This window comes from Haemorhous mexicanus, chromosome 17 (assembly GCF_027477595.1).
Source record: "Haemorhous mexicanus isolate bHaeMex1 chromosome 17, bHaeMex1.pri, whole genome shotgun sequence".
NCBI classification, from domain to species: domain Eukaryota; kingdom Metazoa; phylum Chordata; class Aves; order Passeriformes; family Fringillidae; genus Haemorhous; species Haemorhous mexicanus.
This window is the reverse complement of record NC_082357.1, coordinates 15,836,125-15,862,423: the sequence shown is the minus strand read 5'-3', so window position 1 is coordinate 15,862,423 and position 26,299 is coordinate 15,836,125. Positions and strand designations below refer to the sequence as shown.

The 26,299-nt window shown below is 57.7% G+C and overlaps 2 protein-coding genes across 11 annotated transcripts in view; one reads left to right on the top strand and one right to left on the bottom strand.

Moving 5' to 3' along the window:
• ARHGAP17 (Rho GTPase activating protein 17) overlaps positions 1 to 10,697 on the top strand; it is a 45,005-nt gene extending 34,308 nt beyond the window's left edge. For 2 of the 10 annotated variants that reach the window (XM_059862133.1, XM_059862142.1), the window contains 4 exons: positions 646 to 867; positions 3,150 to 3,310; positions 3,930 to 4,577; positions 9,705 to 10,697. In XM_059862133.1, the coding sequence (XP_059718116.1) occupies positions 646 to 867; positions 3,150 to 3,310; positions 3,930 to 4,577; positions 9,705 to 9,832 (1,159 nt within the window). In that variant the 3' untranslated portion in view covers positions 9,833 to 10,697. Of the gene's footprint in view, positions 1 to 645; positions 868 to 3,149; positions 3,311 to 3,929; positions 4,578 to 6,483; positions 6,508 to 8,225; positions 8,271 to 9,628 lie in introns of all 10 variants that reach the window. The other 8 variants (XM_059862136.1, XM_059862137.1, XM_059862139.1 and 5 more) reach the window with 8 other exon arrangements.
• Positions 10,474 to 25,640, bottom strand: SLC5A11 (solute carrier family 5 member 11). Its single transcript, XM_059862143.1, has 16 exons — positions 25,523 to 25,640; positions 24,513 to 24,680; positions 23,548 to 23,619; positions 22,922 to 23,026; positions 22,694 to 22,753; positions 22,248 to 22,352; positions 19,433 to 19,538; positions 18,418 to 18,498; positions 17,758 to 17,963; positions 16,887 to 17,022; positions 16,452 to 16,559; positions 16,049 to 16,199; positions 15,060 to 15,228; positions 14,760 to 14,975; positions 13,608 to 13,743; positions 10,474 to 12,357 (listed from the first exon to the last, which is right to left on the bottom strand). The coding sequence occupies exons 2-16, from the start codon at positions 24,642 to 24,644 to the stop codon at positions 12,143 to 12,145; spliced, it is 1,998 nt and encodes a 665-aa protein (XP_059718126.1). The 5' UTR covers positions 24,645 to 24,680; positions 25,523 to 25,640; the 3' UTR covers positions 10,474 to 12,142.
• Between the last annotated feature and the right edge of the window lie 659 nt (positions 25,641 to 26,299).

The window sequence follows — 26,299 nt, the reverse complement described above, 5'->3', positions numbered from 1 at the left end:
TGTTGGGCACCCACTGGGGGCTCTAACATCGTGGTGTTGGGCACCCACTGAGGGCTCTAACATCGTGGTGTTGGGCACCCACTGAGGGCTCTAACATCGTGGTGTTGGGCACCCACTGAGGGCTCTAACATCATGGTGTTGGGCACCCACTGGGGGCTCTAACATCGTGGTGTTGGGCACCCACTGGGGGCTCTAACATCGTGGTGGGGTGCACCCACTGGGGCTCTAACACCGTGGTGTTGGGCACCCATTAGGGGCTCTAACATCGTGGTGTTGGGCACCCACTGGGGGCTCTAACATCGTGGTGTTGGGCACCCACTGAGGGCTCTAACATTGTGGTGTTGGGCACCCACTGAGGGCTCTAACACCGTGGTGTTGGGCACCCACTGGGGGCTCTAACATCGTGGTGTTGGGCACCCACTGGGGGCTCTAACATCGTGGTGTTGGGCACCCACTGGGGGCTCTGACATCGTGGTGTTGGGCACCCACTGGGGGCTCTGACATCGTGGTGTTGGGCAGCCAGCAGAGCTTTCCTCGTCGCTGCTTTGCATGTGTGGGTTTGTCTGGGGGTGGGACACCCCGAGTCCTGCTGCAGCAGCCCCTGGGGTGGCCGCCTGCTGTGTTCACTCTCTCTTCTCTCTGTAGCTTTGGTGTGAAGGTGCTGGAGCTGTCTGTGACCCCGCGGCGGGGCGGCACTGTGAGCAGAAAGCTCACCTCGCCCGCCTTCCAGCCGCCGCTGCCGCCCTGCGAGCCCGCGGGGGCTGAGCCCTGCCCGCCCTCGGGGGCTGAGCCCGGCCCCGGGGCTGGCCCCGCTCCCTCTGCTGCCCCAGCAGAGCAGCCCCAGGCTCCAGGCACTGAGGATGCCAGGTAAGAGGCACGGCTTGCGCTGGCGGCGGCTTGGCAGCGGCTCCGGCAGCCACCTGGTGTCACCTGTGCCCCCTGGGATGTGCCCTGCAGGTGTGGGCAGCACTGACCTGGTGTCACCTGTGCCCCCTGGGATGTGCCCTGCAGCTGTGGGCAGCACTGACCTGGTGTCACCTGTGCCCCCTGGGATGTGCCCTGCAGGTGTGGGCAGCACTGACCTGGTGTCACCTGTGCCCCCTGGCATGTGCCCTGCAGCTGTGGGCAGCACTGACCTGGTGTCACCTGTGCCCCCTGGGATGTGCCCTGCAGCTGTGGGCAGCAGCCACCTGGTGTCACCTGTGCCCCCTGGGATGTGCCCTGCAGGTGTGGGCAGCACTGACCTGGTGTCACCTGTGCCCCCTGAGATGTGCCCTGCAGGTGTGGGCAGCACTGACCTGGTGTCACCTGTGCCCCCTGGGATGTGCCCTGCAGGTGTGGGCAGCACTGACCTGGTGTCACCTGTGCCCCCTGAGATGTGCCCTGCAGGTGTGGGCAGCACTGACCTGGTGTCACCTGTGCCCCCTGGGATGTGCCCTGCAGGTGTGAGCAGCACTGACCTGGTGTCACCTGTGCCCCCTGGCATGTGCCCTGCAGCTGTGGGCAGCACTGACCTGGTGTCACCTGTGCCCCCTGGGATGTGCCCTGCAGGTGTGGGCAGCACTGACCTGGTGTCACCTGTGCCCCCTGGGATGTGCCCTGCAGCTGTGGGCAGCACTGACCTGGTGTCACCTGTGCCCCCTGGGATGTGCCCTGCAGCTGTGGGCAGCACTGACCTGGTGTCACCTGTGCCCCCTGAGATGTGCCCTGCAGCTGTGGGCAGCACTGACCTGGTGTCACCTGTGCCCCCTGGGATGTGCCCTGCAGGTGTGAGCAGCAGTGACCTGGTGTCACCTGTGCCCCCTGAGATGTGCCCTGCAGGTGTGAGCAGCAGTGACCTGCAGGAGCTCTCCTGCCATGGGTAAGGCTCCACAATTGGGCTTCTGAAATAAAACACAAAATTGGTCTTACAAAATAGCATCCATGGTTCTGGGTGTTCTGGAATTCACCTGCTAAAATAATGTACACAGTTCTGTCTGTTCTGGAGCTCATCTTCTAATACACTGGAATTCTTGGGGGGAAAAACAATGATAAAAAATGCACTCTGTTTCTCCTGCCCACACTGACCCTCCCAGGTTATGTTCTGGAGGTGTGCACACAGGTGATACCAGAAAGAGCACAACCTGCAGTGGCAATACCAGAAACCTGTTGCTCTTGTTTGTTGTTTCTTGTACATGTTATGTGCTTATGTCTTGTTTTGTTTATTTGTCTGCAGCAGGTGTTAGTGATGAGCAGACATGCTTACTAGAGCACTGGCAGTCAGTTTATCATGTTTCAGGATTAGTTCTTTAGGACAAGTAGGTACACAGGCTCTTGGCTATTTAATTTCTCTTGAAGCTCTGTGCTTGTGTCCCTGAACTCCAAGGCTAATTGCAGCAGCCTGACTTCCTCCTGTGAGGGGTGGAAGCAGCACTCTGCTGTCAGCTCCTCGGTGTTCTGAGAGCTGTGACAAACCACATGTGAAGCCTGCAGTGCTTCCAAATGTCAGCCTCAGGGTGAAACCCCACCGTGGGGTTTGATGCAGCGCTGACTCTTGTGCACAGAGCTTGTTCTCAGGTGACATATTTACAAAACCAGCTCGTTTGGAAACCCCCTGCACACCAGTATTTCCTCCACAGATGGCTTTTGTGGCAGAGACAGCTGAAAATAAACCTCGGGGGTCGTGTCTGAAAGTTGCATTTAAAATCTGCACAGGCTCTGTGCAAGTGCTCACAGTTTGTTAGCAGCACCTGGAGAAACAGGGATTGCAAAGTGCCAGTGGAAGTGAATAAAGTGAGTCCTTTTGGGGGCTCAGTTGCTGCAGGTGACTCTAAATACAAAGCAGTGAGAGAAGCCTGCAGGTGCACGGCCACAGGAGGGGACCCTGCCCCGACCCACCTCAGCTGGCTCATCCTCCATCATCACCCTCAGCCAGCACTGCCACGGCATTCACCACTGAGCCACCAAGTGCCACATCCACGTGTTTGGAACACTTCAGGGACTGTGACTCCACCCCTCCCTGGGCACCTGCGCCAGGGCTTGGCAATGCTTTCCATGAAAACCCTTTCCTCTGTCTGTCCACAGCACGGTTTGTAAGGGAGCAGCTGCAGCTGAGCCGGGCAAGGCAGCAGGGTCACAGCCATCTCTAACGTGGGCTCTGTCGTTTGCAGCACCTCCAAGTCCAAGGAGAGCACGAGTGCAGCCACTCCTCCCCCGGTGAGGAACGGCCAGGCAGGCCCAGCCCCGGGCCCCGCAGCGCCCAGCAGCTCCCAGCTCTCTGTCAGCCAGCCCCAGAACGCTGCTGGTCCCAGTCCCCACGCCCTGAGGAGAGGTGTGTGCTCGTTGCTTTCCCAGCCACTGTGTTCCAAGCCTTGAGGTACTGCAGAAATGCTGCAGAAATAACTTTATCAGCATCTCTGCCCTTCTGCAGACAGCAGTTTAATCTGTTGGCTTGTCCCCAGACCTGGCTGTAAAGCAGCTGTGACTTTTGGACTCTCTGAATGGTGACAGTGTCACCAGTGCTGTTTGACAAACTGTCAAAAGCTATTGATCAGTAAATGCTTGTACTTGATAATGCTCCACTTCATTTGATAACATAGCTGGGGGGTTTTTGTGCTGCTAATTATTTTCTTTGGGAGCTTGGTTTGGAAACGAAGAATTCCAGAATGCTTTGGGTTGGGAGGGACCTTAAAACTCACCTTGTCCTGTCCTCTGCCATGGCAGGGACACCTTCCACTGTCCCAGGCTGCTCCCAGCCCTGTCCAGCCTGGTCTGGGACACTGCCAGGGATCCAGGGGCAGCCCCAGCTGCTCTGGGCACCTGTGCCAGGGCACAGCAATTCCTAATTCCCAATATCCCATCCATCCCTGCCCTCTGGCAGTGGGAAGCCATTCCCCATGACCTGTCACTGCCTGTCCCTGATGCTGACATCTCCCCTCTTCTCTCCACAGCTGTGAAGAAGCCTGCACCAGCCCCCCCCAAGCCAGCCAACCCTCCCCCGGGGCAGCCAGGCAGCCAAAGCTCTTCCCCAGCTGCTCAGCCACCTTCCGTCTCTCCAAAACCCCCGGCCAGAAGCTCTTCTCCTCCTGCTCAACACGCAAACTCGGGAGCAGCCCAGACCTCCTCCCCCGGCCAGCTTTCCGCACCTCGCAGATACTCCAGCAGCCTGTCCCCGCTCCAGGCTCCCAGCCACCCACCCCCGCAGCCCCCGGCGCAGGCAACTCCTCCCCTGCAGCCCAAGGGCAGCAGCAGCCAAGCATCTCCTGGCGAGCAGGGCCCGGAGCAGCCGCAGCCGCAGCAGCAGCAGCAGCAGCAGCAGCAGCAGCCGCAGCCCTGCTCCTCCTCCTCGGTGCCCCTGCCGCAGACCCCCACCCCTCCCGACACGCCCCCGCTGGGCAAGCACCCGGGCGGTGCCCCCGCCGCGCCCCCCGAGCCCTGCCCGGCTCCCTGCGGCCCCCAGGGGGGCACCTTGCCCCGGCCCCGGCCCGTGCCCAAGCCCAGGAACAGACCCAGCGTGCCCCCCCCGCCGCACCCTGCCTCGCAGCCGCCTGCCGACGGGACTGCGAACGCCCCGCCGACGGGCTCGAAAATCGTCACAGGTGAGCGAGGGAGGGAGGGAGCGAGGGAGGGAGCGAGGGAGGGAGGGAGGGAGTGAGTGAGGGCATCCCCTGGTGCTGGGTCCCGGGGAGTGCAGGGCACCGGGTGCTGGGGGAGTGCAGGAGCTGGGAACACAAACCTCAGTTAAAATACAGCTCATCTCCAGTGCCTGCCACTCCACAGCAGTGATGGAGCTGGGAAGCACAAACCTCAGTTAAAATACAGCTCATCTCCAGTGACTGCCGCTCCACAGCAGTGATGGAGCTGGGAACACAAACCTCAGTTAAAATACAGCTCATCTCCAGTGCCTGCCACTCCACAGCAGTGATGGAGCTGGGGGGAGCTGGGAACACAAACCTCAGTTAAAATACAGCTCATCTCCAGTGCCTGCCACTCCACTGCAGTGATGGAGCTGGGAACACAAACCTCAGTTAAAATACAGCTCATTTCCAGTGACTGCCCCTCCACAGCAGTGATGGAGCTGGGAACACAAACCTCAGTTAAAATACAGCTCATTTCCAGTGCCTGCCACTCCACAGCAGTGATGGAGCTGGGAACACAAATCTCAGTTAAAATACAGCTCATCTCCAGTGCCTGCCACTCCACAGCAGTGATGGAGCTGGGGGGAGCTGGGAAGGACAAACCTCAGTTAAAATACAGCTCATTTCCAGTGCCTGCCACTCCACAGCAGTGATGGAGCTGGGAACACAAACCTCAGTTAAAATACAGCTCATTTCCAGTGCCTGCCACTCCACAGCAGTGATGGAGCTGGGGGGAAGCACAAACCTCAGTTAAAATACAGCTCATCTCCAGTGAGTGCCACTCCACAGCAGTGATGGAGCTGGGAACACAAACCTCAGTTAAAATACAGCTCATTTCCAGTGCCTGCCACTCCACAGCAGTGATGGAGCTGGGGGGAGCTGGGAAGGACAAACCTCAGTTAAAATACAGCTCATCTCCAGTGCCTGCTACTCCACAGCAGTGATGGAGCTGGGAACACAAATCTCAGTTAAAATACAGCTCATTTCCAGTGACTGCCACTCCACAGCAGTGATGGAGCTGGGAACACAAATCTCAGTTAAAATACTCACAGCTCATTTCCAGTGAGTGCCCACCCAGCTGCTCTGCACACGAGGCTGGCCTTCCTCAGGCAGAAGTGTTTGGGGGCAAGTGGAGATGAACTTTTGTTGGTTTTTTTTTTTTTCCTGTTTGGAAGCTTAACACTGTGACAGCAGCTCCAGCTCAGCATCTTGGCAGTCAATTCTGCTTGTACATCTGTTGCCAAAAAGCAAATATTTAGAGGAGGGAGAAGATGTAGCCAAGGATGGTGGATTTCAGCACATACTGAGATAAGAAAAGGGCACGAGTGGTCACTGACACGTGTTCTAGTAGGCAAAACATGCAGAGGATGTTTTACCTTGTGAGAACAGAGCCTTCTGATGTGCATTTAAGTTGGACATTCAGAAGCTGAAGAATCACCTGCATTACACTGTATTTCTTTGGTCAATATTTATAGAGCCTCACATTTTAAGTGCAGTCCTTGTTTTAAGACAACCATGAAGTAAAGAGAAGCTTTTGTCTTCTCACAGAAGCTTCATGAAGCTTGTAGTTACCAATTTGGTTGGGATAATGTTACTTTAGTAAAGTTTATTTTTTTAAAGTGCAGTTGCTGAGGCCATTCAAAACCAGCAGACTTTGGAATGTTTTCCTGCTGAGTCACTGCTCATTCTGGGAAATTCTGAAGGGACAGATACTGAATGTGGGAGACTAATGCTTTTAAATCTACTTATAATTAATAATGGTTGGAACTTTCCCATGGCACTGCAGCTTCTCTAGAATTAGACTAATGTGTTGGAATGCAGAGTATCAATTCTGTTGCCTAACAGCTCTACCCCAATGCCTTCACAGGTGGGGATGGTTACTGCGAATAAGGTTTGTACTCACACATCCTGCAGCTCACCTGCTCCTGTTTGTAGCTTGAGTTCAGACATGTGCTTGGAACTGTGCTCTGCCAGCCCTGTGGCCTCACCCCTCTGTAGGAAATGTGCTCTGCCAGCTCTGTCCCTCGTCCCTCCATAGCATTCTGCCTGCCCAGGCTCTGCTGCCCAGCTCTGATAGGGCTGTGAACATTCAGGCATTCCTTCAGTCCCTGGAAAGAACTCCCACTTCACACCAGGCCCCCAGAGCCAGCCCCGGGTCAGGGGTGATGGGTGACCTGTTTCCAGCAGGTTTGTTCTCCTCACTGCAGACAAATATTAATTTTCCTACAGTTGGTGCTTTGTGGCTACCTTTTAATGTAGCTCTCACTTTAGCTTTGCAGTTATTTTTAACCATTTGGGGTTTTTTGGCAAAACCCAGGCTGATGTGACTAAACCCATGCTAAACCCCCTGAGCTGTGGCACAGCTGCCCAGCAGCTGGGGACTCAGAACTGCCTGCCTGAGGTACAGCAGGACAGGACACTGAACTCAGTGTTCACTGAGAGGTCAGGCTGGAAGTCACTCAGGCTTGGGGCTCCTGTTAATTGGAGAAAGAGGTGGCCTGGAGGCTGCCCTGGATCCCTGGAAGTGGCCAAGGCCAGGTTGGGTGGGGCTTGGAGCAGCCTGGGATAGTTTGAGGTGTCCCTGCCCATTATGGGGCTCCATGAAGAAACCTGCAGTAAATAAACTGCTTAAGCAACTAAAAAGTAGCTGTGATTCTTAAAATAACTGACTTCTGATTGTACTTTTGTCAGTGTATTTAAAATATGGGGATAATTTATTCCCAAGCTGAATTCAGAAGTGGGGCTGGGCTCTGAATCCTGACAGCACTTCACAATGAAGTTAACAGCAGCAGCTGTGCTAATGAGTCAAACTTCAAGGAAAGACTTCATCTAAATTTCCAAGTGTTTCACAGTTTGACCATATTTATTTTCATTTTAGGGTTTTCCTGGTTCTGAGGAAGTTGCTTCAATGATAGCAGATAGGGAGGGTTTGTTTTACCCCAGTGTAATGGGAGAAATCCTTATCTTGTAATTAACATCCAGCTGGGGCTGCTTCATTAGAATTGGGCATGGCAAGCACCTGCCAGGGGGACTGCAAAGCAGAGCAGATTGGCCCAGGTGTGTGCTGTAAACACAGCATGGGAGCTGCCACGCAGGGAGACTGGGAAAGGAAAGCTGCTCAGGGAGGATTCTCTCCAGAACTGGTGAAGGCACCTAGAAGATCCAGCCTGTTTAGCTAAAATCCCCTTGGGCAGGGCTGGAGTGACACTCAGGCTCACCTCCAGCAGTCCACTCCGTGCCAAAGCATCCACCTTTTCCAGATCAATGTGGTTTTACAGGATTAATAATCTGAATTAACACCAGCACCTGTCACATAAGAGTGTCTGCTCTAATATTCACACCTGCACATACAAGCACTTACAGGCTCACTAATTCACAACGTGCAGCTGCTGGTTTTCATTTGAACCTTAACAAGTGGAATGAGGGGACAAAATTAAGGTGCCAGCAAAGCTCATAATGATCCCTGAACAGGAATTCTGAGCTGTCCTCAGGATGCTGTTGACTCCCTTGTCCATGTACTGGGCTTTAGTAATACCTCAAATTCTATTTATGGTGTTCGAGTAAGAAGCCCTAGAATATTCTAATCAAAGGTTTTATTAAATAATCCAGATGTTTGACCAGCATTCAGTAGGAACTGTATTGGCAAGTGCAATGGTAAGGAACAGGCCCCTGATTGGCCGACCCTGTTGCTAATTGCTAATGATGTGTGTGCTAACTACTAACCCGCCCCGTGCCTGCTGTGTGTGTCCCCGGCATGGCCAGAGAGGGGCTGCTGCTGCTCCATTAACCCACTAAGCCTTGGAGAGCAGAACGTGAGCTGCTGCTGTCTCCTGGCCACTGTCCCCTTGTGCTGTCTCTGCACAAACCCAGAGCTGCTGTGTTCCCTGCCCAGGCTCCTGCTGTGCCCGGTGTCACTGCCCTGCCCCTGTGTCCCCTCCCCGTGTCACAGCCCCCCAGAGTGGCTGCTCCAGGGGCTCAGGCTGCTGGGAGTGTCCCTGCCCCTGCCCAGGGTGGGGTGGGATGGGATTTAAGGTCCCTTCCAGCCCAAACCATTCTGGGGTTCTGTGGCTGAAGCTCCTGCTCAGTGCCAGGCCAGAGCAGGATGGGGTTGCAGCTGCTCTGTGCAGGATCCCAGGACACAGATCCCAGATCCTGGGGGGCTGGGGGGGGTCAGGAGCAGGGCAGGCTGCACTCAGGGGCTGCTTCCCCCTCTCCCAGGTCATTTAGCTCAGAAACCTTCAACTTGATCTTTTTGTCAGTAACTTCTGGGTTAACCTCAGGATTTCATGCAGAGTTATGAGTCCCAGTCTCTCTAGGATGCCTGTCTGCACCTCCTGTGCTTGAAAACAAGGCATTTATTTGGATTTTTTGTTGATCTAAGTGATCTAAATTACTTTCTATGCGGAGCAGCTGCTGGACTGCAGTAAGGGATGTCATGGCACATTGTAAATCAGCTTTGCAAAATCCTGATAAGGTTTTCAGCTTCCCTTTTTTCAGCTGCTGGGGATTTTTCTGGTCTGATAATTCTAGCTGCCAGGGCAGTCAGTCACCAGAGATGCAGCATTTTGTGGTCCTTTTAGGACACCTTGGCTTGAACAAAATCCTCCTCCTCAGAAGAGGCAAAGACCATGGCATGCCCTGTTCACACAGGAGAGGTTTAATCTGCCCTTGGTGTAAATAACTTCTGACACCATCCTTGTTCCTGTTGCTTCTCAGAGTCACAGGTGGTGTTCCCTGGTGGATGATTTGGGTGCCAGATTATTTTGCTGAGTGTTTTGATGTGAAAGTCCAGAGTAGCTCTCCAGGGGCATTGGGGAATCTGATCCTAAATCAGGCTGGGTGTCCTCCCTCCTTCAGGAAGAAGTGGGTTTCTGTTCCTGTGCCCGGGCCTGGCCCAGGGTGTGTGGGAGGAGCAGCCTGAGCTGCTCGGTTGGCTCAGCCCTGTGTGCCCACAGGGGCCAGCTCTGTTCCCAGAGCCCTCGCTGATCTCTGCTTTCCCTTCTCTGTCCAAGGAGATGCCCGGGACCCCCCGCCTCAGTGAGCTGGCCCCGGCCCGGCTGCTAAACTTGCTGTTCCCTTTTTGTGCAGACTCTAATTCCAGTATTCCAGAGCCACTTCCCAACCCTCCTCCAGAGCCTCCTGCAGAGCTGGGCAGAGAGCTGCACACCCACCTGCTGCTGGACATTGACAATGACACGGAGAGCACCGCGCTGTGACGCCGCCTTCCAGCTCCTCCGGGGGGAAACCCGCAGACCTGACAGGGAAAGGCTTCTTCTGGCAGCGTGCCACAGCTGTGCACAGCTGGCTCTGGGGCCTGGGGCCACGCTGAGCTCCAGGCTGGCCCCGCTTGGAGCAGAGCTCTCAGAAAATGGAGCCCAGCCTTTGGCCGGGTTTCGCCCTCAGAAGAAGTTTAATGATCTGGGTCTGGACAATGGTTTTCAAACTCTTGGATGGAAGGAATGAATTCCTGCAGGAACTCGCCTAGGAAGCGTGGTCAGTGCTGATACAGGTGGTATGAGCAGAAATTCCAAAAGAATAAGAAGCAGAACGTTAGTTATTTAAAGTGCATGTCTGTATTACGGAAATAACCCTTCTCACGGCACGGTTAGAGGTTCTTTGTAGTTATAGCCCCTCCCAGGAGCTGCCTCCCAAGGGACATTTCCTCTCCCAAGGGACATTCCCTCTCCCAAGGGACATTCCCTCTCGGATTTGCTGCAGATTCCCCTCAAGCCATGAACCAAACCCTGCCCCAGTGCTGGTGGTGACTGCTGGTTCTCAGTCACCTGTGGAACTGTGGATGCATCCAGTGCCTTGAAGGACTGTTGTGCTGTAGGAGGAACTTCTGTCTCTTTAATCATTTCATTGCTACTTAGGAGCAGTACTTACCCTGATTTCATAGTTATTTGTATTAACCTGCTTTGTTCATGTGCAACTGGCAACTGTTTCACGAGGAAACCGTGGAAATGGGGTTTGTGCTTTTGTTGAAAACGGTTGAATTTTGAAAGAACTTTGAAACAGCTGTTTGGATTCAGAAGTTGAGTGAACATTTATAAAATTAAAGATTGTTTTTTGTCAACTTAAGGCATCTTTATTCTAGTTTTGTTGCTTCCACTGGTCCCGAAGGTCACAGTGACCCCCTGCACTGTGTAGCTTGGAGTCACTGCCTGCCCAGCTTGGCTTTCCCTTAAGGACTTCAGTGGGAGCACTGAGACCTTCCTCTGTCACCACACCAGCCCCATAACAAATCTTTGCAACTCTAACTTCAGTTTGAAGAGCCACAGACTCCAGTCCTGTGCCTGATTCTGATGTTTATCCCCCAAACTGCAGTGCCTCTCTCCCCCAGGGTTTCCAGCAGCGTTTCACAGGCTCAGGAGGGATCCCCCAGTGCCAATTCCCTTTGTGTGGTTTAACAGGGGCATCTCCTGACTGTGGGCTGCTGCAGGTTTCAGGTGCTCCTGCCTGTTGTCACTGTCACTGCCTGCACACGGAGTGCTGCCAGCTCTGGGGTGAGCTTTGCTACGACCCTGCAGGATTTCATCAACTCTGGGAAGCCCCAGCAGGCTGGGCAGGGGAGCAGGGGGTCAGGGCAGCTGAGGGGCTCCAGGAGGAGCCAGAGGGGGCCCAGAGGTCTTGGCAGCCCCCCCATCCCACAGACTCCAGGCAGGCAGGGACCAGATCTCACTCTTTAATGTTTCTCTGCAGCTGCACGAGGCCCAGGGCCAGGGATGGTGCCCAGGGCCAGGGATGGTGCCCAGGGCCAGGGATGGTGCCCAGCCCAGGGATGGTGCCCAGGGCCAGGGATGGTGCCCAGGGCCAGGGATGGTGCCCAGCCCAGGGCTCTCCACTGAGGCACTCCCAGAAGGGCTGTGTGTGCCCAGGCCATGAGGGGCTGGCCCTGGGCACCCCTGTCCTGGCACACCTGGTGGGTCTGGCTGGTTTAGGTCCTTCAGGTGGCCCCAGTTGAGGGGCAGTGTCCACGCTGGTGCTGGTGTTGCCATTGGAGTGTCAGTGGTGGTCACTCAGGCAGACAGGTCCATCAGCACTCACTGCACACAGGGAAGGAGCTGAACAGGCACAGCTGAGCCAGAGGCACACCAGAGCCCAGAGAACAGCCCCTGGCTCTGCTCTGGGCACTCAGGGTGTCACTGCTGTCCCCCAAGGCCAGAGGGGCTGAACCAGAGGGGACCCAAACTGGTTATAGAGGCATAAATAGGAAGAGATTCCAGGCTTCCTGAATTCCAGGCAGTGCTCTAAGGCCAAAGAGCAAAATTAAATATTTAAAATAACCAAACCAACCTTCCTCAGCTGGTTGGTGCCAGGTGGGGTCTGACGGTGCCAGTGCCAAGCGCTCGGCCCCGGGCACAGCCAGGCCCCCATTAGAAACAAGGAAAACATTATGTCTTTAAAGTGTCTTAAATAAAGAAATAAAATTTAGAAAGCATTAAGAATTACATTAACCCTCTGCTAATCATTAATATTTACACCAGTTAGGATTAGAGGGTGGTGTGTGCCTGGCCTGCCCCTGGCTATGCGAAGTAGGCCCAGAGGAAGACCCCGGCACACACACACAGCAGCAGGTTGATGTTCAGGACGTGCTTCACCAGGGGCTCCTCCTCCAGGGACACCGCGGGCAGGGGCTCAGCTCTGGGCAGGCTCTCAGCCCCCTCCTGCCTGCGCTCCATCCCGCAGAGCCACAGCAAGGTGCTCAGCAGCTTGGAGCTGCCCTTGGCCTCGGCTGCACCTGCCACGGGAGGTGAGGATGAGCTGGGAGTGCCCCGTGCTGCTGTGCAGGGTTGGTGCACACAGCCCTGGTCTCACTGAGCACTCTGCAGCACCACTTCCATCCTCCCTGCAGCTCTGAGCTCGGGTTCTGCTCTTCCAGCAGCTGTGGGAACGGTAACCCCAACCTAAACCCGAGCTGTAGCTGCTTGGTGCCCCCAGGTAAGTGCTGCTCTCGTCCATCCCTGCCACACCTGGAACCTGGACTCCCCAGAGCCTTGGGACACGTCGTTAAAGCTGGGGAAGCAACCCCACAAGTGTGAGACTTGCCAGCAGCAGGGGAGCTGCACCATAACTCATTAACTCCCAGCAGCTTGTCCCTGATCAAAGGGACAGCAGCAGAGCAGTGCATAAACAGGGCTGAGCCTGCAAAAGCAGGGATGGCAATCCTGGCTGCAGAACACACAGGCAGCTCTGCACGTGGCTGGGCCCAGTCCTGACAGGCACAGCTTTAAAACATGCACATCCTCCTTCACTGCCCTGCCAAGAGCTCAGCCCAGGGCTCTGGGCTCTCCCTGCTGCTGGAGCTGACCTGAGCACACCGCTGGAAAACAGAGAGGGAATTTCACCAACATTATTGTGTTTTCCTCCACCCTCCCCTTTTCCAGCCAGTGCTGGCAGCAGGTGGCACAGCACCAGCCACGGGATAGTGGCCATGGCTCTGTATCCCACCCAGCTCCTTGGTTTCAAGCTCTTGTAATGCCATCCAGAGCTGGAAAACAAACTGAACTCCTGCTGAGGTAAAATGTCAGGTGAAGCCTTTTTGCCCCTGGAGAAGAGGAGATGGAGGTCAGAGCTCACTGTGCTCTGCAGCTCCTCCCGAGGGGCAGCTCCCAGCTCTGGGACAGGGACAGCACCCAGGGCAGGGCTGGAGCTGGGCCAGGGGAGTTTGGGATGGATTTCAGGGAAAGCTTCTTCCCCAGAGGGTGCTGGCACTGCCCAGGCTCCCCAGGGACTGGGCACGGCCCCGAGGCTGCCAGAGCTGCAGGAGGGTTTGGCCACCAGGGATGCCCAGGGTGGGATTTGGGGGGTCTGTGCAGGGCCAGGGCTGGGCTGGGCGATCCTGGGGGTCCCTCCCTGCCCAGCACATTCTCTGTCCTTTAAATCTGTGATTCCTTCAGCACACCCTGAAGCTCCAGCGCTCCAGAGGAAGGAGTTAAAAGTTCCCTGTCCCGCAGGCTGTTAGGAGCGCCAGGGGCGGGGGGCACTGACCTTTGCTGCCCTCGGAGCCGCTCTCGGGCACGGGGCTCAGCTCCAGCTGCAGCGGCTCCTTGGCGGGGCCGGGCCCGGCTGCCGGCTCCTGCCCGGCCGGGGCATCCCCGCGGGTGAACCAGGTGAGCCGGCTGATCTGCTGGCAGCAAGGGCGCAGGTCAGGAGCGCTGGCCCGGGGCTCAGAGCGGCCAGAATCCCCCTCTGCCCCGGGCAGCGCCGGGGTTCTGTCCTCTGGGCAGAGCTGCCTGGCCCCCACCCCCAAAAATGGGTCTGAGAGCTCTGTGCCGAGGGGACAGCTCTGTGCAGGACTGTCCCTGGGCACCGACGGACAGCAGGGCAGGCAGGGGCAAAAAGAGCAGAAATTGTGGCCAGGGAGGGCTGGCTTGAAGTGGGGTGCTGAGAGAAAAGGCAACAGGTGGGAAATAAGGTTTTTTTCCTTCAAATATCTAAAGGAGTCGTTGTAGAGGGGTGTTCTCAATGGCAGTGTGGATAGAGAGGGATGAGGGCCACGTAGAGCTGGAAAGATTCAGGCTGGAGATGAGGAGAAGCTGTTACAGGGAGGGCAGGTGAGCTCTGCACTGATCAGAGACCTGCAGGCACCGCCCTCGCTGGGCATTTATGGGTTCAGTCCTGTCCTGAAGCAAGAGGACGAGCTGCTGTGTGAGCTCTGCAGCCCCCTGCCCCTCCTTTCTGCTCTCAGGGCCTTCCTGCAGCCTCAGCACCAGGACATCTGAAAACAGCCAAATGGCACAAACCTGCTCCAGAGGAGAGGTGCTCCCTGCACTGGGCTTCTCTTTCTGTCAGTAAAAGTGTGTCCTTGCTAAGTTAGTAAGAGAGTTGGTAAAGATGCCCCAGAAGCTGGAATTTCTTGGAAAATAGAGGGAAAAAGGCTAATTTGTCTTGGATGAAACACACACGCTCAAACTTAACGGCTCCTGGTGGAATCTACTGTGGAGCAGTGTGCAGGGTGGGATCTGTGGGCCCCAGAGCAGAAAGAGCAGCCAAGGGGCTGCAGCAGAGGAGGGCTCGCTGCCCCAGGTGTGCCCTTACAGCAGGAACGAGCAGGGCTCACACCTGCAGCCATCCCCCCGGGGGTGAGCGAGGGGCCCGGGAAGGGTTTGGGGCTGGGGGAGCGCAGGGGGGCACACGCACCATCTGGGGGGCCGGGGGCTCGCTGGCCAGGCTGACCAGGAGCACGGTGAGGCTGGTGGTGGCCCCCAGCACCATGGAGAAGTAGAGGTAGTGCATGTGCTTGAGCACGCCGGGCCGGCCGTCGGGCTGCCCGCAGCGCGGCTCGGGGTAGATGAAATCCAGCACCAGGCGCACCCCGCCCAGCAGCAGCCCCAGCAGCAGCCCCCAGAAGGCTCCCTGGGGAGGGAAGGGAGGGAATTCAGCGCTGGAGCAGCATCCAGCAGGGCTGCAGGGCCGCTCCCGGGCCGGCAGGGCCGGTACCTTCTCGTTGGCTCTCTTCCAGAAGCAGCCCAGGATGAAGACCACGGCCACGGGCGGCTGCAGGTAGGAGCTGATGGACTGGATGTAGATGAAGAGCTGCCCACCCTGGCCAGCCTGCACCAGGGGGATCCACAGGATGGACACCACGGTCAGCAGCAGCACAAAGACCCTGCGTGAGACACAGGGGCCCTTCCTGTCAGCTCAGGCCCTGCCACCTTGGTATTGTCTGAAAAATCCTCTTTGCCCAGGATGTTCTCCTGGGAAGCTGAGAGGCCGCAGAAAAGAAGGAAAACAATAATTATCTGATTGCTTGGGAATGTGGTCTAACCCTAACCCTAACCCATTTACCAACAGGTGCATCTTTGATTGGTTCCATGTGATTGTTTTTGATTAATGACCAATCACCTGATTGGCTCCATGTGATTGTTTTTTATTAATGACCAATCACCTGATTGGTTCCATGTGATTGTTTTTGATTAATGACCAATCACCTGATTGGCTCCATGTGATTGTTTTTGATTAATGACCAATCACCTGATTGGCTCCATGTGATTGTTTTTGATTAATGACCAATCACCTGATTGGCTCCATGTGATTGTTTTTGATTAATGACCAATCACCATCAGCTGGGTCTGACTCTGGGGGTCAGTCAGGAGCTTCCACTGTCATTCTTGTTCAGCCTTCTGATGTATCCCTTCTCTTTCTTTGGAATAGTTTTAGTATAGCATTTCTTCTAATGTAATATATCATAAAATAATAAATCAGCCTTCTGAGAGCATGGAGTCAAATTCTCCTCTCTCACCTCGTCCCGGGGACCTGACAACACCACAAGGCCCTGCTTCTCCTGCTGCTCAGGGTGCCCCAGGTGTCCCTAAAGCCTCCTGCAGTGCTGCCCGAGCTGGGCAGGGTGGTGGCCCCTCAGCAGCTGTGCCCAGCTGTGCCCAGCTGTGCCTGGCAGCAGGCTCTGAGCCCACCCCAGCTGTCCCCACCTGCCCACGACCATCAGCTCCCACTCGGAGCAGCGAGGCCGGAGGTGCTTCCAGAGGTCCATGGTGAAGATGGTGCTGGAGCTGTTGAAGATGGAGGTCAGGGAGGACATGAGGGCTGCAATCATCACCGACATCATCAGGCCCCTGAGCCCTGGCAGCAAGGAGAGGCAGAGCCACCCTGAGGAACCCTCGGAGGCTCCACTGCAGGGTGGCCCCTTCTGTGGGCTAGAACAGGCTTTTAAACTGGTTTTAGCTCCAATTCAAAATGACAGTGTGGGTTCACCCCACACAAACCCCACTAAATGACAGTTCCGGGCTCTTTGCCTCTCTGAGCTTCTCTGCCAGGTGCCTGTGGCTGCCACCTGCCAGCCCCACCACGCCACAACCATCACCAGGCTCTTACCTACGGGCAGCAGCTCCAGCACCAGCTTGGGATAAGCAATATCAGAGCAGCCAGAGGGGTTCCCGCAGACTTTCTGGCAAATTTCTGGGTCTGCACAAGCCACCAGATCTGGAAGAAGCCGTGGGGAGTGAGAGGCAGCAGTGCCCCAGTGTCTCTGAGCAGGCTGCTCTGCTGAAGGCTGTGAATTGCTTTCTGAGGGAAGCACTGGAGGGCCTGGGGGGCTCCCAGCCAGGGCCACTGGGCTAGCTCAGCTCAGGGAGGGCTGGGGCTGCCTGGCAGGATCTGCACCCTCCAGCTCCTCACTGGAGGGACATTTCCTCACGTGCTGGGCGTTTGCTGCATTGGGAGCTCTCAGCTGAGGGGGGAAAGGCTTCTCCAGCTCAGGGCAGGTGGCAGGGCCAGAGGCAGGGGAGAGATCTCTCCCTCAGCACTTACCTGGGAAGAGAACCCGGCTGATCATGCCTGGCATTACCATCATAAAGAGGGGCAAAATCTTCAAGTAGGAGGTCATCAAGGAGCCTCCTTTGGCGTGGGAGAGGTTTTTGGCAGCCAGGGACCTCTGAACAATGACCTAGGAATGAAGGAAGGGGCTTGGTTGGCTGCCAGCAGCAGGAGCTGGCTGGGATGGAGCCATCCTGACTTTGATCTCCAGTGAACTCTGCAAGTCTCAGAGGGTGATCACAGAGCTTGGCTGTGCCTCTGGAGCCCTGCTTTGGATCCTGGCTCCTTTCAGAAACACAGGCTCTGCTCTGTGCCATTCCAGCCCAGCCTGGGAGGACTCTGTGCTGCAGGGCCTGACCCTCACCTACCCATGGCCAGGATTTTCCATTCTTCCTGCTCTGGGCACTTCCCTGGCCCTGTGGAGAAGCCTGGCCAAGGAGCAGGACAGAGCTGAGATGGGCAGAGTTAAAAAAAAGAGCAAGAAAGCACAACTGGAGCAGCAGGAGGTGTTTTAGGGCTCTGGTGGGGTCACTGGGAGGGATGGGGGCCAGACCCGGGAAAGGAGAGAGAAGAAATTCACAGGTGGCTCACAAGGAAGGAAAGGATCGAGTTAAAAAGCAAACAAACAAACAAAAGACTTCTTTATAGACTGGGATTAACACACAAGCACGTTCTTACCCCTTTTTCCATGGAGATGATTACTAATGTTTAGTTGTGCATACCAAGATTTCCTTCTTTAGGACTGATTTGATTAGGTCTGATTTTGCTGATGGTGAAATAGGATTATTCTGGTGATCCCCCTGAGAAAAATCACTCCAGGTTTGCACTGGGATCCACCCAGGCCCAGGAGCAGGCAGTGACCCACCTGGTCTGTGCACCAGTACCACAGGGAGGGGATGGTCATTCCCACCAGGACTCCTGGCCAGGGCAGGTCGGAGTTGACAGGGGCTCTGAAGATGTGGAAAGCATCTTCCCTGGGCAGGCCACAGCTGCTGTTCTCTGGCCGGACGCTGGGGATGGCACCAAAGTATTTGGTCTGTAAACCTTCGAGGCCACCAACTTCAATAAAACCTGGAATGGGTCATGAGAAGCTGTTACTGCATCCCCCCAGGTCAGGACTCTGATTCCAGGCTCTGGGTCACTGTGGGAGATGCCCCACAGGGATTCCCTGAAAACCAGCAGCTGACACGGGGCTGGGGAAGGGCAGGCTCTCACTGCTGGCTGGAGCAGGTGCTGCCCCTCCTGTGGAATCACAGAACCCTGCCATGGTTTGGGTTGGGAGGGACCCCACAGCCCACCCAGTGCCACCCCTGCCATGGCAGGGACGCCTCCCACTGTCCCAGGCTGCTCCCAGCCCCGTCCAGCCTGGCCTGGGGCACTGCCAGGGATCCAGGGGCAGCCCCAGCTGCTCTGGGCACCTGTGCCAGGGCCTGCCCACCCTCCCGGGGAAGGATTTCTCCCTAATATTCAACTGGGTGAGGCTTCTGTCCCAGAGCAAGTGACAAAGGCCCAGGAAAACACTCACTGAAGACCATGAGGGACACGGCCCCGATGAGCATGATGAGGGTCTGCAGGGCATCCGTGTAGATCACAGCTGCCAGGCCACCTGCAGGGCACAGGGACACAGCCTGGGGTGAGCTGGGCTCGCCCTGCCACAGCACTTCACACCCTGCACCAGCTCCTGCCCAGCAGCACAAGCTGAGCCCCCAGCCTGGCTGGGGGTTCTGTCCACGCTGGGGCAGCCTTGGCCAGTGGCACTTTGGAATTCCTGGGGATTTGAGTCATCTGAGTCACCATTCTGTCACTAGAAGCCAAAAGCAGGAGTAGTTCTATGGGAAACACAGGGAAAAGCTCTAGAACAAAGCCCAGGCTGAAAAAGGAGGAGGGAAAAAAGGGGCTGTGGTTTTACATCACTGGGGGTGAGCACTGGGAAAGGAATAACCTTTATTTGTCTGTGGGGCTGTTTTCCATCTGGCCACTCCTAAGCCCTGGAAGGGCATCCAAGCCTGGAGCCTTTCTGCATTACACAGCTCACTGTGCTGCAAATCCTCACACCTCCAGGAAAACAGGGGAAGTGAGCCCTGGGAATGCCCTGCAGAGCTTCTCCTCGAGGCACAGCAGACCTGCACCCACCTGGGGCAGCCTCTGAGGAGGCTTCAGGTACCCTCACCTGGCAACATTTTCTAAAAAGGTGAATTTTCTATTGCCTTCCCACCCCGATATCCACACTCGTGGCAAATCCAGGCTGGACACAGTGCATGGCATGGATCATGGAGTCCTGGAGTGGCTGGGTGGGAAGGGACCTCAGAGCCCACCCAGTGCCACCCCTGCCATGGCAGGGACACCTCCACTGTCCCAGGGTGCTCCCAGCCCAGTGTCCAGCCTGGCCTGGGACTCGTGAGTGTCTCAGCTGGCTGGGCAGGGCAGGGGCAGGGGAAGGACAGGGCAGGGGCAGGGCAGGGGCAGGGGAAGGACAGGGCAGGGGCAGGGCAGGGGCAGGGGAAGGACAGGGGCAGGTCAGGGGTGTCCCCAGCACCCACCAGACACGGTGTACACGGCAGTGATGGCCAGCAGCCCGGCCACGGCGATGTACAGGTCCCAGTGCAGGGCCTGCTGGATGAACAGGGCCCCGGCGTACATGTCCACCTGCGGGGACAGCAGAGTGACAGACACACACTGTGGGGACAGCAGAGTCACTGTCACACACTGCGGGGACAGCAGAGTGACAGACACACACTGCAGGGACAGCAGAGTGACAGACACACACTGTGGGGACAGCACCGTGACACACTGCAGGGACAGCAGAGTGACAGTCACACACTGTGGGGACAGCAGAGTCACTGTCACACACTGTGGGGACAGCACCGTGACACAGTGCAGGGACAGCAGAGTGACAGTCACACACTGCAGGGACAGCAGAGTGACAGACACACACTGCGGGGACAGCACAGTGACAGACACACAGTGCAGGGACAGCAGAGTGACACACTGCGGGGACAGCACAGTGACAGTCACACACTGCGGGGACAGCAGAGTGACAGACACACACTGCAGGGACAGCAGAGTGACACACTGCAGGGACAGCACAGTGACAGTCACACACTGTGGGGACAGCACAGTCACAGTCACACACTGCGGGGACAGCAGAGTGACACACTGCAGGGACAGCAGAGTGACAGTCACACACTGTGGGGACAGCAGAGTGACAGACACACACTGCAGGGACAGCAGAGTGACAGTCACACACTGCAGGGACAGCAGAGTGACAGACACACACTGCGGGGACAGCAGAGTGACAGACACACACTGCAGGGACAGCAGAGTGACAGTCACACACTGCGGGGACAGCAGAGTGACAGTCACACACTGCGGGGACAGCACAGTCACAGTCACACACTGCAGGGACAGCACAGTCACAGTCACACACTGCGGGGACAGCAGAGTGACAGTCACACACTGCAGGGACAGCAGAGTGACAGTCACACACTGCAGGGACAGCACAGTCACAGTCACACACTGCAGGGACAGCACAGTCACAGTCACACACTGCAGGGACAGCAGAGTCACTGTCACACACTGCAGGGACAGCACAGTGACAGTCACACACTGCAGGGACAGCACAGTCACAGTCACACACTGCAGGGACAGCAGAGTGACAGTCACACACTGCAGGGACAGCAGAGTGACAGTCACACACTGCAGGGACAGCACAGTCACTGTCACACAGTGCGGGGACAGCACTGTCCCTGTCACACACTGCAGGGACAGCACAGTGACAGTCACACACTGCAGGGACAGCACAGTCACTGTCACACAGTGCGGGGACAGCACTGTCCCTGTCACACACTGCAGGGACAGCACAGTGACAGTCACACACTGCAGGACAGCAGCACCAGCCCCTCCCAGTGTGCACATCCACCCCCCCTTTCCTGGTCCCAGCCTGGATTGTTCACGGCCCCCCCATCCCAGCTCCCCCCCAGCAGCACCAGGACCCCTCCTCAGCCTTTTGTCACTGCTGCTGCTCCCAGGGTGACAGCAGGGGGTGGCAGGGCTGCCACGAGAGGGGACGTGCCCAGCTCTGGCACAGAGGTTGGGGTGAGCTTCTCTCCTTCCCAGCCCAGGGTGGGGGAGCTGGGCTGGGCAGGGCCTGGGGAATCTGCCCTGCCATCCCCCCTCCCCGGCTGCCCCGGGAACTGTCCCTGCTGCCGTGGGGACAGGGGGACCAGCAGCAGAATGTCCCCAGGGCTGGGCCCAGCCCTGCCCAACCAGCTCTGCAGCATGGTGACAGTGGGCCAGGAGAGCTGCAGGACGGGCAGGGGGAGGGCAGGCAGCTGTAAAACAGCCCGAGCACAGGAGCTGCTCTGTCAGGCATTCCTGCAGGTGGAAATGGACTCCTTCAATTTCACCTGGTGGAGAAGCTGAGCCTTCCCCCTGGGTGCCACCTGAACCCCAGCACTCACACCCATCCCACACAGCCCTGGAGTGCTTTGGGTGGAGGGGGCCCCACAGCCCCCCCCAGTGCCACCCCTGCCATGGCAGGGACACCTCCCCCTGCCCCAGGTGCTCCCAGCCTGGCCTGGGGCACTGCCAGGGATCCAGGGGCAGCCCCAGCTGCTCTGGCACCCTGTGCCTCACATCTCTCCCAGGAAGAATTCCCAATTCCCAATGTCCCATCCAGCCCTGCCCTCTGGCACTGGGAAGCCATTCCCTGTGTCCTGGCACTCCAAGCCTTTGTCAGGAGTTTTGGGAGGTTCAGAGGCAGGCTCAGACACCGTGCTCCCCTCTGGGACAGGAAAAGCCCCAGCAGGGATCTGTCTGTGTCACGGGTCCGTGCCCTGGCTGGCAGTTAATGAACAGCCACCCGGCTGTTGTGCAAGGCTTCGTGCAGTTATTTATTCAAACAGGTGCAATAAAGGAATGAAGATTCTCTTCCAGCCCTGTCCCAGCTCCTCCATCCTGCCATAACAGCACCTGCTGTCTGCACAGGCAATAAATGTGCAAAGGAGAGAAACTGGGGGAGCTGCCAGGGGTGCAAAATCTAACCACCACCACATCCACCCTGTCAGCCCCACCTTTCCATGGACTATTGCTCAGGACACTGACACGAGCTTTCCCTCCTGCTGGAACAAGCATTCAGGGGCTAGCTGAGCAAAAAAAGAGAAGCCACTCCTTTTTGTTTTTTTTCCTCAAAAAAACCAGAATCTCTCCTCCTGGGGTGTTGTGATCACAGACCCTTCTCTGCTCATCCAGGCACAGCCACTCCTTGCATTTCTCAGCCTCACTGCTCAGCACACATTTCCAGAGTGAATTCAATCCAATCCATTTCCCTTTTCCTTTTTGTTTTTTTCTACTTACAGATATTTTGGTGAAGATGTAGATGAACAAGTAGAGAATGGCCAGGAATATCTGAATCCTCTTGCCTCCAAAACGTCTCTGCAAATACTCTGGCATGGTGGTAACCTGTGGAGGGACACGGGGTGAGGGAAGGGGGGACAGTCCCTGGGGCACCCCCAGAGCTGCCAGGGGCACCCCCAGAGCGGCCAGGGGGTGTTTGCAGTGGGACAGGAGCAGGAGGGCCCCGGGGGCTGCCCTGGGCTGGGGTTTGGCTCTCTGCAGGCTGCACAGGGCTCTCCATCAGCCCTGAGTGCCCATCCCTGTCCTCGGGGACTCTGCCCATTGCCAGGGGCTGGGGGCAGCCTGAGCCCCCTGCCAGCAGCTCTGCCACCCCAGCCGGGCCAGGAGAGCAGCGGAGGGAGCCCACCCACCCATCCACCCATCCATGGACAGGCAGCCCCACCTACCCCCGAGGCGATGTAGATGGGCAGGAAGAGCCAGGCCAGCACCAGCACACAGAACATCCCCTGCCAGGGAGGGAAGGGAAGGCTCAGAGCGGGCTCCGGGCTGGGCTGGGGCGGTGTCCCCGCAGCTGGGGACTGCCAGCCCCGCGGCGGGAGCGGGGCTGAGCCCGCAGGGAGGGCAGGGCAGGCAGGGCAGGGCAGGCAGGGCTCCAGCCCCCTGGGCCCACTCACGTTCCACTCGTAGGCTGTGGCTGCAATGCCCGAGGCAGCTCCCGAGCCTGCCAGGCCGATGAAGTGCCCGCTGCCCACGTTGCTGGCAAAGAGGGATGCACCCACCTGGGGAAAGGGAGAAATCAGCTCTGGCACAGGGGGCACAGGGAACTGTCCCTGCTCCTGCTGCAGAGGACACGGAATCCTTGTCAGCCTCTGCCACCTTCTTCTTTGCCCTACAGGTTCAGTGGCCTTGGCACCTCTCTCCAGCCTCTTCCACCATTCACTGCCCATCTGTGCTCAGGACCATCCTGCTTCCAAAGCATCCAGTTCTTGTGGGTGAGCAGAGAAGGTGGGGGGGGAACAGCTAGAAATGTCAGGTTCTGGCATCAGCACCTGCTGAGGGACCAGCCTGGCCCAGATGAGACAGCCCAGACAGCACAGAGCTGTGTCCATGCTGGGGACCCCCAGGGAATTCTGGAAATCCCCAGAAGCAGCCGGGTTTTGTGAGGCATTGGGCTGGCATGAAGCTGGCAAAGCACAGGAGTAACTTTTGGCTGTTTATTCCTGTTTGGAGAAGCGGGCAGTGCCCCAGCAGGAGTGCTGGTGCAGCACAGGCCCGTGGGCAGGGGGACAGGGGTACTCACAGGCCACCAGACCATCTGTCCCCCGGCGAGGAAATAGCCCTTGACGGTGCTGCGCTGCGTCTTCCACATGGACTGCGGGCACACACGGGGCACGGGCTCAGGGCTGTGCCAGGGCTGCCCTGCAGAGCCCCCGAGCTGCCCCAGCTGCCACAGAAGGCTTTCCTGAGGGACACTGGCTGCTGGAGATGCTGGGGCTGAGGGAGTGCCCCGAGCCCCAGGCGGTTTTCCATCACCTGGGCGCCCCGATGGAATGCTTGGGGTAAGGAGGAACCTCCATCCCTCCAGGTCAGAAAGGAAGGCAAGTGGTTTTGGGCAAGAACTGTGGAATGCTGGGTGTCAGGAGCGCTCAGGGGGAATGCTGGGCATTGCACATGTGACTGGTGGGCTCCCCTTCCCCCTGCAACGATCCGTGCAGTGCTCTGAGCTGTGCACCACACCCAAAGGGAGCAGCCGTTCCCCTCTGCCTCCCGACAGCCAGGCTGCTGCAAAAGCCGTGCCAAAGGATGTCCTTCTGCCCAGTTATACACAGACAATGGCAATAATTTAAGGAATCTGCTGTCCGGACCCCTGTGGACAAGCACAGGTGATTTATAGGACAGCAGTTCCTTCCTGGATGAACAAACATCCTTGTTAGCAACAGCTTGTTCTCAGACAGCCTCTTCCTCACCAGGCTTCTCAAAACCTTGGCTAAGCCAGGCCTGGGCACTCCCCAGGGACAGTGAGGGCACTTCCCAGGCTGGGGAGAGGACAGGGACCTGCAAACTCCCCCCTCCAGTTGTGGAGTCCAGTGGAAAGCAGCCAGAGCAGCCAGGGCAGCCCCACTGCAGCCAGGGCAGCCCCACTGCAGCCAGGGCAGCCCCACTGCCGCCAGGGCAGCCCCACTGCAGCCCCACTGCCGCCAGGGCAGCCCCGTTTTCCAGCACACCAGGGCACACGGGGAGTTTTGGAGGCAAAACTCTGCTCACCCAGAGCCCCACGGCGAGCACGAAGAGGAAATAGAGCACGAGCACAGCGATGTCCACGGGCTCCAGGGTCTGCTGGGGGAACACGTCCCACGAGGGGGTCACAGAGGCTGGGGGCACGCTGCTGGGCTCCATGGCTTCCCGGGCACTCCTCTGTCCTGCTGCATACACCTGTGGGAGGATGGGTGGGTGGCCAGGCACAGCCCAGGCAGGTGGGACAGGTCTCTGAGGAGCTCAGGGTGCTGAGGTGCTGCTGCCAGAGCTGTGGGGCAGGCTCCTGTCCCTGGCCTCTGCCCCCGTCCAGGATCCCTTGTGGTGATGGGGAGCCAGCTGGGCTGCTGGATTTCCTGCTGGTTTTCTGACTGGTGGGAAACGGGGGCATTAGAGAGGAGGTGAAAACAGCTGGAGCAGGCAGGGGGAAGGAGCAGAGCTGGGGGTTACAGCCTGGGGGGCCCAGGGTGGCAGGACTGGTCCCAATGAGGAGCTGCTGCCACAAACGTGTCCCTCACGAGCCAGCAGAGAGTGGTGGCACATGAACAGCCCCAGCAGTGCTGGCATTTTCCTCCTTTGCCACAGCAAGAGCTTGAGCCCTGTGCAGAGCACTTGGGTCTCCTCCTGAGCCAGGGAAGTGCCTCTCCCCTGCTCCTTGTCAGGAGCAGAGACTGGCAACGTGTCACCAAGGAATACAAAAAGCCATTTTCTTCTCCAGAAACGCCTGACTGAGGTGTGGCAGCACTGTGGGATCCCTGGAAGGGCTCCCTGGAGCATCCCCTGGGGCTGCCCCTGGCAGAAGGGGCAGGATGAAGTCCAGGCAGGGAGGTTGGTCGGGTGTGTGAATTAATGCAGTTCCTTCCCGTGTCCTCCTTGCCTCAGCTCAGGCACACTTTGAGAGCAGGACAGGAGGTGAGGGGCAGCCAAGGCCACCTGGGCAGTCCCTGGCTCAGCAGTGGCCGCAGCTGGTCCCCAAGGAGCCCCCAGGGCTGCCCAGAGCAGGTTTGGGATGTTCCTCTTACCCTGCTGAGCCGAGGAGGGGTTCCCCCGGGAGGAGCAGTCACCAGCCTGCAGCCAGACCTGCCCCGCTGCCACTGCACACCTGGGCCAGGTGCCTGCTGGTCCCTTCCTGCACGTCTGGCCGGGTCCTTTGGCCTCTCCTGCTCTTGTCAGGGGACACTTATAGGCTGGCCCTGCCAAAAGGCTGCGGGAGGAGTGGCGAGGGCGCCGGGACGGCCGGCACGGACGCTCGGATCGCGAGCGGTCAGACGAGTTCTTCCTCTGAGCCGAGGGCAGCAAAGCCAGGCTGGGGCAGCCTCCGACCCCACGGGTTCCACCACACCTCTGTCCAGGTGTGGGGCTGAGCTGGGCCTGCCCTCAGCTCCCCTGTGGCCTGGGGACTCGCCCAGAGCGTGATCAGCACCGCGGGGCTGCCCAGGGGGGTGAGCCCGGAGAGCACCGAGGGAGGAGCTGGAGGATGGAGGAGCTGCAGGCTGAGCAGGGCAAGGGCTGCCCTGTGTCCTGCAGCACCCCTGGGCTCATCCCTTTGCCAAAGGTCGGGCAATAAATAAGGAGTTCCCAGGGGCAGGAACCATCCCAGCACCTGCTTCCCACAGCTGGGAGCTGCATCCCGGCTCTGCAGCCTCCAGCACCAGTGCCCGAGCTGGTAGGGAGCCACGAGCTGGCTGAGGGCAGTGCTCCAGCACCAGGCTGGCACGGGGGACACTCAGCACCCCAGCAGAGCCTTTTCCATGCTTGATGAGCCCTGGATCCCTGTGGATCCCAGCTCCTCCTGGCAG